Here is a 12,164-nt window from a genome sequence, read left to right as displayed (position 1 = left end):
GAGGTGGAACCTGAAGACGGAAGCTTGTGTTGCCTCCGAAACGTCGTGATTTTTATTTTATTTTACTTTTATTAATTTTAATTTTTTACCTACGTGACTTTACCGGGAAAAACCTAAGAATATGAATCCTTGCAGTCACGAAAGCTTCAAATCTAGGATGAATATCTTCTTTCGCGAGCCGACGTTTCCTAGTCGTCACCGCCTGGTGTTGCGGCCGCGGTGCCGGATGAAATGAAGTCTTCACCCAATCCGTGGGCTCCCCACCACCGCTTGAATCAAGGTGCTTTGTGGGAAAGAGGCATTGGCGAATGTGGCAGCGCGCCTCGATCCGCCGAAGCTCAGTCGTCGTGGTCCCGCCGATCGCTCTTGACGGACGAGTGGAGCCTCTTTTGTCTCAGCCGCTCTCTGTTCATTGCTTCCACCCTGCGCGCGATGACACGACAAGAGGGACGGCAGAAGTGGAATATTTTTCGATGTAAAGCTTCTTTCGTGACTGCAGGGATTCATCTTCTTGGTTCTTTCGGTAAAGTCACGTAGAAGGGAAATAATAAAATAATAAAAATTATATATTTCGATTTAAAGCTTTCGTGACTGCAGGGATTCATCTTCTTGGTTCTTTTGGTAAAGTCACGTAGAAGGGAAATAATAAAACATAATAAAATACAATTCTCACGACGTTTCGGCCACAACGCAAGCAGCCGTCCTCAGGTGAAGAACAGGTCTGTCGGGAAGACAACGCTGTCTTCCCGACACACCTGAGGACGGCTGGCTTGCGTTGTGGCCGAAACGTCGTGAGAATTATTTTATTATGTTTAATTTGTATTATTTTATTATTTCCCTTCTACGTGACTTTACCGAAAGAACCAAGAAGAAGGTATTGGTGGTTCATTTTGTGGCAAGTGCTTTGTCCCCGTCATGAGCGCGACCTCATATGATGTACACAAAACGTATAGGTAGATGGTCTTTGCCCCTCGACGAAAACCTGCCAGCGCGTGAACATCTGCTCACGAAACTCAGCCCGGCACGCGCTTCAAGGTCCTGCGATCACCTCCCCCCGCCACTCCCCCGCCGCCCTTCCAAAAACACCTCCGCGCCACCGTCGCCCAAGCGCCGTCATCACCTGCCGCGTCGGACGGCCGCTTCCTCGGGGCTCTCCTGCCGGCGTTCGTGCACCAGGGTGGTGACCGCCTCGCCGATGAGCAAGCGCAGCTTGAGCAGGCAGTCGGACAGGTTGCGCATCTGGTAGCGGCTCGCCTGCGACGTCACGATCAGCTCGCCGGAGCGCACGATGCGGTGCTTGTACTGAGCCGTGGGGTGGGCGGCGAGAGTAAAACGCAGGTGAAAATTTGGTGAAGGAGATGGAGATGAACGGAGAAAGAAAAACATTTTGAGTGTGAATCAGACCGGCTGAGAAGTTCCCACCGGTATGTTGCCCTCTCCAATCGGCAAGTTCAACTTTGTTTCTTCTTGGTTCTTCTTTCGGTAAAGTCACGTAGAAGGGAAATAATAAAATAATAAAAATAAAACATTAAATAATTCTCACGACGTTTCGGCCACAACGCAAGCAGCCGTCCTCAGGTGAAGAACAGGTCTGTCGGAAAGACAGCGTCTGGCCGAAACGTCGTGAGAATTGTATTTTATTATGTTTTATTTTTTTATTATGTCCCTTCTACGTGACTTTACCGAAAGAACCAAGAAGATGAATCCCTGCAGTCACGAAAGCTTTAAATACATTTTTTTGGTTTGTTTATTAAACCCAAAACAGCAGCGGCAACAGAGGGCACACGTAGACCCATACAAGTGTCTGGCCAGGGTCTCCAAGGGATATAGTGATAGGTTTTTACCCTTTCAACTGGTACAAAAAACTGACACCTTTATACAAGGCATCATGTTTGCAATAACCACAACACAAGCAGTCAAAATGCAAACAAAAAGAAACACCTCTGATGATGATGATAATGATATGCACTGTCCTTGAAGTTGATTGGTCCACACCCGAGACAGCTTTTCTTAGAGCCAGTCTCCATTGGTGTTGGACCAGATGACGCCAAAAGGCGTACAACTCAAAGACAGCGCACTATCAGAGTATTGAGAGCTCGGGGTAAGAATGTACACTATGAGACCTCCTTTACCAGTGACAAAATATAGTAGTAGGTTTTAACCCTTTCAACTGGTACAAAAACTGACACCTCATCATGTTTGCAATACCCACAACACAAGCAGTCAAAATGCAAACAAAAATAAACAACTCTGATGATCATCATTATCAGAGTTGTTTCTTTTTGCGTGCATTTTTGTACCAGTTTAAAGGGTAAAAACCTACTACTATATTTTGCCACTGGTAAAGGAGGCCTCATAGTGTAAATAAGTATAACCCGTAAAAACAAAGTTTTTCACTATAAATCCTTTATATGCGTGGCGGCTAGAGTCCTCTCGTCCTCTGGCTTGAGATGGCTGCCACCTATGGGTCAGATGATTGCATGCCACCATTAAGCAATTGGTAATTAAATATAATATTTTTGTCCTAAAAAGTGTAAAATTTTGGAAAAAATTTTCACGAACATTAATTGTCACGCACAACGAGTCGGTGTGCAAAATGTCAGCTCGATTGGATCACGGGAAGTGGGTTAAAAAACGACGAAAGATTTGCACGGTCGTAAGCGCGCAAGCAAGCAAGCGAGTGAACTTAATATAAAGGATTTTTAAAAAACCTACGAGTATTCAGAATAGATTTGCAGCGGACGGATCCACGACCGATAAATCGTCAACAATCGCCGCCCCCGGTCACCTTTTCCTGCAGCTTGTCCCGGATGTCTTGCGGCAGCCAGTCGGCGTTCGCAACGTGGAACCGAACCTCGGCTTTGGTGTTCACTGCGGCGACAGGCGACACGCGTCGTCATCTTGAGAACATAAAATCGAGCCCAAGAGCACAACTACAGCGGACACCGAGCAGCGCCTAGGCCCAGCGTTTATTGTCGAAGGTGCTGCGTGCTCGTCGCGAAATGTCAGTCACAGTTCCTATGATCGCCGTTACATCGCTTTCATGGCTTTATTTTGGCGATTTCGAAAACGTTTTTTTGGTTTGGCCATGTTTGTTTGTTGTAGTACGGAGTTAGAATGATGGCTTTAATCTAAGTTGTCTTGTGGCTGTTGTTGTTGTTGTTGTTTGACTTGCATCCCACTGGGATTATTGCACACAGCGTTGGTGTGCGGTGCTTTTTTTCTGGAAGACTTTGCAGTTTATTCCTGGATTTTTCTGTTTGCGCATAGTCACATAGTCGCTTTAAGATGTTTTCTTGTTTTTTGTTTGTTGCGGTTGCACCCGATTCAAGAGCCGAATGGCTCACAGGGCTATACCAAATTAAACTGAAAACTAAAACTCGAACAGCACTTGCCCCGGCAGTCTGTTAAGGCTCTGTACACGGTGGGGGGGGGGATCTTTTGCATTTATCTCACCTTTGTTCACGTTTTGTCCACCAGGTCCACTGCTCCGGCTGTAGGAAACTTTTAAACGATCTGAAATTAAATAGAAACGCAGCCACACGTGCTTAAACCGGCAGTCAACTAAACGATTAACTATTTTATTCTTCTTGGTTCTTTCGGTAAAGTCACGTAGAAGGGAAATGATAAAATAATAAAAATATTTTTTATTACTTAAAATAATTTTCATTATTTATAATAAAATAATAATAAAAAGCTATTAATACATTTTATTATTAGTTTATTATAAATTTTTTTATTATTTATTATATAATTTTCATTATTTATAATAAAATAATAAAAATACTTTTTATTAATAAAAATACTTTTTATTATTTTATTATTTCCCTTCTACGTGATGACTTTACCGAAAGAACCAAGAAGATGAATCCCTGCAGTCACGAAAGCTTTAAATCGAAATTGAACTATTTTTATTACTTTACCAGGTAAGGCTCAGCAAAGTGGCTCATGTGGAAATGTACAGCAACCAAGTAACTTAAAACGTGGGGCGATTCTAAATGTGGAGGGTAAAAACTGGAGGACGCGGAGAAAAATCCACGCGGCCACGGGGAGAGAGAGAGAGACACGCAAACTCCCAAATATACACACGTCGGCATCGGGATTCAAACCCACGACCCCCTGCATACCAGGCGAGTTAGTCAACATCTCACCACCGTGGCAGTCCACGTAACTCGTCGCAAGACGTCGTATCCCAAGCAAGACGTCGTATCCCAAGCAAGGCGTCGTATCCCAAGCAAGACGTCGTATCCCAAGCAAGACGTCGTATCCCAAGCAAGACGTCGTATCCCAAGCAAGACGTCGTATCCCAAGCAAGGCGTCGTATCCCAAGCAAGACGTCGTATCCCAAGCAAGGCGTCGTATCCCAAGCAAGACGTCGTATCCCAAGCAAGACGTCGTATCCCAAGCAAGACGTCGTATCCCAAGCAAGACGTCGTATCCCAAGCAAGGCGTCGTATCCCAAGCAAGACGTCGTATCCCAAGCAAGACGTCGTATCCCAAGCAAGACGTCGTATCCCAAGCAAGGCGTCGTATCCCAAGCAAGGCGTCGTATCCCAAGCAAGGCGTCGTATCCCAAGCAAGGCGTAGTATCCCAAACAAGGCGTCGTATCCCAAGACATTTTTTTCTCGTCAAAACACGACGTTTACCAAACTCGATGTATTCCAAAGCGGTCGTATACCGAGGTGTGACTACTTCTTCAGGAATGTACCTCAAGCGCTAAGGGGGGGGGGGGTCTCTGCCTGAATGTCCTTCCAACGTGCAAGCGCTTGCTGCTTTTAAGTCGCTACTAATCGCTCGTTGGGAGCGAGTAACTTCGGCGGCCCAGGTGATCGCGAACGTTTCGGCATGTCAACCGATTACAGGAACGCTCCCTCCCATAACTCAACAACCGTCGTTCATCTTCTAACCGCCGGTGACGGCACCACGGCGCTTGTGCCAGGCTACGTGCACTTGAAGGCCACGTGAAGTGTGTAAGACTCGCTGGCAGGTGGTCACGGAACAGAACCAAGTGCCCATAGGTTCACCGACTTGAGATGACTGGAAGATGCACCGGCTGCACTCACCACCGTGCCAACTCCCCGCGCTTTATCTGCCCGGCGCTCGTTGTTGTGAGCGTCTCTCCCGCATGTCAACGGCCTCCAAATGTTTCGATTTAAAGCTTTGGTGACTGCAGGGATTCATCTTCTTGGTTCTTTCGGTAAAGTCACGTAGAAGGGACGTGTTTAATTTTTATTATTTTATTATTTCCCTTCTACGTGACTTTATCGAAAGAACCAAGAAGAAGCCTCCAAATGGACCAGCAGTGTCCTTCACGAGCCTCCTCCAATGCCCGACAGGGTGGTGTAGTGCCAACCACATTGATCTCGTGCTAACCACCAGAGCGGTGTAGTGATAACCACTACACCATTCTGGCAGTCATCTTCCCCGAGTGGACTGCACTACTTTTATGATGACTCCGATGATGATGATGATGCTGATGCCTGGCAATGGAGAAGACCATTGGACGGGGGGGGGGGGAACGCAGCGGGACTCACCAACAGGAATGTCTCCGGCGTATTCATGGGTCTCTCCGCTCCTCTCCTGCGTTGCACGACAACACCACAACACACCACAGCACACCACACGTTACCACACGGCACCACAACACACGGCACCACAACACCCAACCCCACACGGCACCACACCACACCACCCCACAACACACCACCCCACAACACACCACCCCAGACCACACCACGACACACCACGACACACCACACCACCCCACACCACCCCACAACACACCACCCCACACGGCACCACACCACACCACCCCACAAACACCACCCCACACGGCACCACACCACACCACCCCACAACACACCACCCCACAACACCCCACCCCACAACACCCCACCCCACAACACCCACACCACCCCACAACACACCACACGGCACCACACCACACCACCCCACAAACACCACCCCACACGGCACCACACCACACCACCCCACAACACACCACTCCACCCCACAACACCCCACCCCACAACACCCCACACGGCACCACACCACACCACCCCACAACACACCACCCCAGACCACACCACACCACCCCACAACACCCCACCCCACCCCACAACACACCACACGGCACCACACCACACCACACCACCCCAGACCACACCACACCACCCCACCCCACACCACCCCACACCACCCCACAACACATCACACCACCCCACCCACACAGCACCACACCACACGGCACCACACCAAAGTATCCAATCGTTAGACTCGGAACTCCTCCGTTCACAAAAAAGTTACCGACGAAATTCCGAACCGACCGATGGCGATGGATGCACAAGGGGGGCACAGGGTGGGACGGCTTGCCAGGTCATAGTAGTGTAGTGTATAGTGTAGTGTATACTAGTGTAGTGTATAGTGTAGTGTATAGTAGTGTATAGTGTAGTGTATAGTGTAGTGTATCATGTAGTGTATAGTAGTGTAGTGTATAGTGTAGTGTATAGTAGTGTAGTGTATAGTCTAGTGTATAGTAGTGTAGTGTACTGTATAGTGTAGTGTACAGTGTAGTGTATAGTGTAGTGTATAGTAGTGTATAGCGTAGTGTATAGTGTAGTGTATAGTAGTGTATAGTAGTGTATAGCGTAGTGTATAGTGTAGTGTATGGTGTAGTGCAGGGGTCGGCAACCTACGGCTCCGGAGCCGCATGCGGCTCTTTACGGGCTGCTTCTTGACAATATGTACGTATGTACAGTATGTACTCAGATGCATTGCGGCTCTTGAAATACTGAATTTTGTACCGAATTGGAAAGAAATGGCTCTTCTTGTTATTTTGGTTGCCGACCCCTGGTGTAGTGTATAATGTAGTGTATAGTAGTGTAGTGTATAGTAGCGTAGTGTATAGTAGTGTAGTGTATAGTGTAGTGTACAGTGTAGTGTATAGTGTAGTGTATAGTAGTGTAGTGTATAGCCGTGTAGTGTATAGTAGTGTATAGCCGTGTAGTGTATAGTAGTGTATAGCCGTGTAGTGTATAGTAGTGTAGTGTATAGTGTAGTGTGTAGTGTATAGTGTAGTGTATAGTAGTGTAGTGTATAGTAGTGTAGTGTATAGTAGTGTAGTGTATAGTGTAGTGTATAGTAGTGTAGTGTATAATCTAGTGTATAGTAGTGTAGTGTATAGTGTAGTGTATAGTAGTGTAGTGTATAGTCTAGTGTATAGTAGTGTAGTGTATAGTGTAGTTTATAGTAGTGTAGTGTATAGTAGTGTGTAGTAGTGTATATTAGTGTAGTGTATAGTAGTGTAGTGTATAGTGTAGTGTATAGTGTAGTGTATAGTGTAGTGTATAGTGGTGTAGTGTATAGTGTAGTGTATAGTGTAGTGTATAGTCGTGTAGTGTATAGTAGTGTATAGTAGTGTAGTGTATAGTGTAGTGTATAGTAGTGTAGTGTATAGTAGTGTAGTGTATAGTAGTGTATAGTGTAGTATAGTAGTGTATAGTGTACATTAGTGTAGTGTACAATAATACTGCCTAAACCCTATGTGGGTTTGCCACATCATGCGTTCAGTCCCCTGCACACCATCTCAACAACGCGGCCGACTCCGTCTCGTGGGCCCACCTTGGCGCTGCTCAACGTCGCCTGAACGTCTGCCCCGCCGGGCGGGTACAGCTTGTCCAAGCTGTAGATGCTCCGGTAGGCGGAGGAGCCGCGTTGTAGCAGCAGCAGCGGTGCCCAGGGGCACGGTGACATACGCAGAGCGAGCGAGCGTGCCGTTAGTGCCCACGCCATTGCAGCCACAGAAACCTCCTCCTACACCTGCCTCTTTCTTCCCTCCTACCTCCCTACTGCTAGCTACTGCTGCTACCTACTGCTGCTACCTCCTACTGCTACCTACTGCTGCTACCTACTGCTGCTACCTACTGCTCGCTAGCTCCTCCTCCCTACACCCTCCTACTCCACCCTCCTCCTCGTCAACTTCGCCCTTTCTCCACGTGCGCGCAAGCGAAGGTCGCGGCCGCCATCTTACGTGGGGTGGGGGGTGGTGGTTGGAGGAGGGGGTGGGGTGGATGGGAATCCCGCACCAAGATGTCAACGGGCGGATATGACGTCATTCGGAGAGTGCTAGTGTAGGTCGTGGCCGCCATCTTACGGGGGGGTGGTTGTGGGTGGGTGAGTGGGAACCCCGCACCAAGATGTCAACGGGCGGATATGACGTCTCACAGGGAGTGCTCGTGTAGGTCGCGGCCGCCATCTTACGTGGGGTGGGGGGTGGTGGTTGGAGGAGGGGGTGGGTGGGGTGGATGGGAACCCCGCACCAAGATGTCAACGGGCGGATAAGACGTCATTCGGAGAGTGCTAGTGTAGGTCGTGGCCGCCATCTTACGGGGGGGGGGGGGGGTGGTTGTGGGTGGGTGAGTGGGAACCCCGCACCAAGATGTCAACGGGCGGATATGACGTCTCACGGGGAGTGCTCGTGTAGGTCGCGGCCGCCATCTTACGTGGGGTGGGATGGTGGTTGGTGGAGGGGGTGGGTGGGGAACCTCGCATCAAGTTTGTCCACGGGCGGATATGACGTCACCCTGGGGTGCTCGTGAAGGTGGCGGCCGCCATCTTACGTAGGGGAGGCAACCCCACACCAAGATGGGGGGCGTCCCGGACACCACCACTTATGTAAGATGGCGGATTTTTTTAGTGTGCCGCGTTGTGATGACGTAAGGTGGGTGGGGGGGGGTGAGGAGGCGATGGAAGGTCGCGAGGGTCGTTTTTTATGCCATGCACGGAACGCGATTGGTAAGTGTACCAGTGGTAATAATAGTGGAGTGATCGTAGTGCAGTAGTAATATTACTCGTGTAGTAATATTTCTAGTGTAGTAATATTACTACTGTAGTCATAATAGTGTAATACTAGTGTAGCAGTAGTAATAATACTCGTGTAGTATTAATAGTGCAGTGATAATAGTTTAGTAATACGTGTAGTAATAGCTTTTTAAATTGTATATCGCGTCATTCACGCGAATAGCATCCCACGACGCTGTAAATTATTAATTAATAATCTATATGGATATAAAAAAGGGAAATGTGTGATTATGTGTGTCTGTTCAAAATGTTTAGCGTACTTCCCGACATGCAACAAACTTGAAATTTGCCATGTGGGTACTTTCCAGACTGTACACCATGCACAAATTATAAAAATACACTTTTGTATTTTTTTTTGGGGGGGGGGGGGGGCGCAATTATGAATTTATTTTGCATGGCAAATGAGCTGTGACGTCACCTCTGTCATGTGACCCGTGTGCGGAAGCGTCACGCAGTGTGCTTGCTGACGTCACGTAGCGTGCCCGTTGACGTCAGGAGGTCACGGGACAGACCCAGCAGGTGCCATGGGAAGCCAAAAAAAACCCTACATTTCGATTTAAAGCTTTCGTGACTGCAGGGATTCATCTTCTTGGTTCTTTCGGTAAAGTCACGTAGAAGGAAAATAATAAAATAAGAAAAATAAAACATCAATGGGAGAGTGGTGGTAGGAAGCTTAAAGTTTTGTGGAAACCCACCCCGTAGTGGAGTTTAAATTTCGATTTAAAGGTAGGAAGCTTAAAGTTTTGTGTAAATTTCGATTTAAAGCTTTAAATCGAAATTTAACCACTACGGGGTGGGTTTCCACAAAACTTTAAGCTTCCTACCACCACTCTCCCATTGATGTTGTATTTTTATTATTTTCCTTCTGCGTGACTTTACCGATAACACTGGTCGCGAAATCCCTACAAGTCCGTGTTAAACCGACTGATCAATGTTGCACTCCACTCTGTTGATCACAACGAAGCTCCATCCGTAACCCTAAAACATACGGTGTCAACCGATATGGTTTACCCGTATTCTTGTACAGGGGAAATTGAGCCAAAAAAATCTTAACTCTCTTGTTCTTTCGGTAAAGTCACGTAGGTATAAAATAAAATAAATATTTAAAATATTTTATTTTAGGTATAAAATAAAATAAATATTTAACATATTTTATTTTAGGTATAAAATAAAATAAATATTAAAAATATTTTATTTTAGGTATAAAATAAAATAAAATATTTTAAATATTTTATTGTAGGTATAAAATAAAATAAATATTTAAAATATTTTATTTTAGGTATAAAATAAAATAAATATTTAACATATTTTATTTTAGGTATAAAATAAAATAAATATCTAAAATATTTTATTTTAGGTATAAAATAAAATAAATATTTAACATATTTTATTTTAGGTATAAAATAAAATAAATATTACAAATATTTTATTTTAGGTATAAAATAAAATAAATATTTAACATATTTTATTGTAGGTATAAAATAAAATAAATATTTAAAATATTTTATTGTAGGTATAAAATAAAATAAATATTTAACATATTTTATTGTAGGTATAAAATTAAATAAATATTTAAAATATTTTATTTTGGGTATAAAATAAAGTAAATATTTTAAATATATTTTTTCTACCCACGTGACTTTACCGAAAGAACCAAAGAGTGTGGATTCCTGCAGTCACGAAAGCTTCAAATTTAAAACAAATCTAATTGTGTTTCTCCCTTGTGATGGGACTTTGTGGGATGAACGTTGAGATTGATAAGGAACACCGGGTGACCAATAAGATCTGATTTGGTCTGTAATCAGGTAGGGCACTGATAAGGGGTTGACAGGTTTGCTAGAACACCTGCGCTGTTTAGTGGTGGTCCATCAACCCTGTTACTAAAACCCAGGACGTGAAATCCCTGCTTGCTTCGATTCGCGGATTTGGTGAGGCCGGGCGGATTTAAGCGCTATTTGGTGGTGAGGACACAGCCTTGCAAATTGAAACCTTAAATGCTTGAAACAGGGCACAAGACACCCCCCGCAAAAAGGATATTTCCTCCTTTATTCAAGCAGCTTGCGTGCATACATCACATATGTAATTCATCTGTAAATATATCTGCCAAAATGTGCATATAATATTGTAACGATATATCTAACACTGGTCAACACACTTTTTCTGGCATAAGGTATTCCAACGGTTTTAAGGTAATTTTGGGGTGCCGATTCCAAATCTGGCATCAGTTTTTGTCCGTCACATCAGGTTTTTGAGATATCAAAGATGTCAAATATTGCATTTTCAGCAAAAACTGCAGAAGAAAAATATTAAATAAATGTGGATATCTACATAAAATGATATTATAAACACACTATCCTAAAAATACAGCACCATATTTTAACACTAAAGCAGTCACTGACTCGCAACAACTTGCAATCATAAGTGACAGAGTTAATTTCGGGTAAAATCAATGAAAATGGGGTATGCCGATAGCATAAAAATGAGATGTGATAGAGCAAATCTGAGCTCAGATTTGGAATCAGCACCCTGAAATTAATTCTAGATTTGAAGCTTTCGTGACTGCAAGGATTCATACTCATAGTTCTTTCGAAAGAACTAAGACCCTGAAATTAGTGTAAAACAGCTGCAAAAGTCCAGGCCAGAAAAAAAAGTTTTTTTTTTGTTGACCAGTGTAATGTTATATAAATGCATAGATTAACTGTTCGCATTTGTGTTCACGATCAGATCCCAAGAGCATCGTGGGTGGCTGGGTGACTTTGGCCTGGCTATCAGGGCCTACTTAGCAGCCGGCGGTCTCAAATGTTTAAAGCCACCGGCTCCAAAAGTCACAAACTCGCAGGTCGTGGCAAGACCTCACTCCCCAACAAGCCGGATTCGGCAAGAGATATTGGAGGGTACATCTTGAGCCCCACCGATTGTCAGAGGTCGCAAACGGGTTTTGATTCCTTACCCGTACCCGTACCCGGCCGTACCCGTACCCTACCCGTACCCGGCCCGGTATCGGGTAGGGTACGGGTATCGGGTACCTGATTGCGACCTCTGGGATGAAGCCATGTTGCAGGTGCGGGTGGGTTGATTCTAGGAACTTGAATTGTGAGAAGAGACAAGACGTTGGGAAATGAGTGACAATCACGGTGACTCACCAGTGACTCACAGCCTACCCGTACCCGCCCGCACCAGGGTCGCAAACGGCTACCTGGCTACCCGTACCTGGCCGGGTACGGGTAGCCGGGTATCGGGTAGGGTACGGGTATCGGGTACCCGGTTGCGACCTCTGCCGATTGCCTCCAGACCCCACTACCCA

General features: G+C 45.6%; 1 protein-coding gene across 1 annotated transcript; it reads right to left on the bottom strand.

Moving 5' to 3' along the window:
- Positions 1 to 60: 60 nt before the first annotated feature.
- MRPL58 (mitochondrial ribosomal protein L58) lies at positions 61 to 8,048 on the bottom strand. The gene is made up of 7 exons (XM_078880692.1): positions 7,921 to 8,048; positions 7,622 to 7,881; positions 5,536 to 5,581; positions 3,457 to 3,516; positions 2,789 to 2,871; positions 1,121 to 1,302; positions 61 to 423 (listed from the first exon to the last, which is right to left on the bottom strand). Exons 2-7 carry the CDS (start codon positions 7,790 to 7,792, stop codon positions 339 to 341), a joined length of 627 nt encoding a protein of 208 aa, XP_078736818.1. The 5' UTR covers positions 7,793 to 7,881; positions 7,921 to 8,048; the 3' UTR covers positions 61 to 338.
- Positions 8,049 to 12,164: the final 4,116 nt, after the last annotated feature.

Source organism: Lampetra fluviatilis, chromosome 58 (assembly GCF_964198595.1).
Source record: "Lampetra fluviatilis chromosome 58, kcLamFluv1.1, whole genome shotgun sequence".
In the NCBI taxonomy this organism is placed as follows: domain Eukaryota; kingdom Metazoa; phylum Chordata; class Hyperoartia; order Petromyzontiformes; family Petromyzontidae; genus Lampetra; species Lampetra fluviatilis.
Note: the sequence above shows the minus strand (reverse complement) of the source record. Positions and strands in the feature narration are given on the sequence as shown.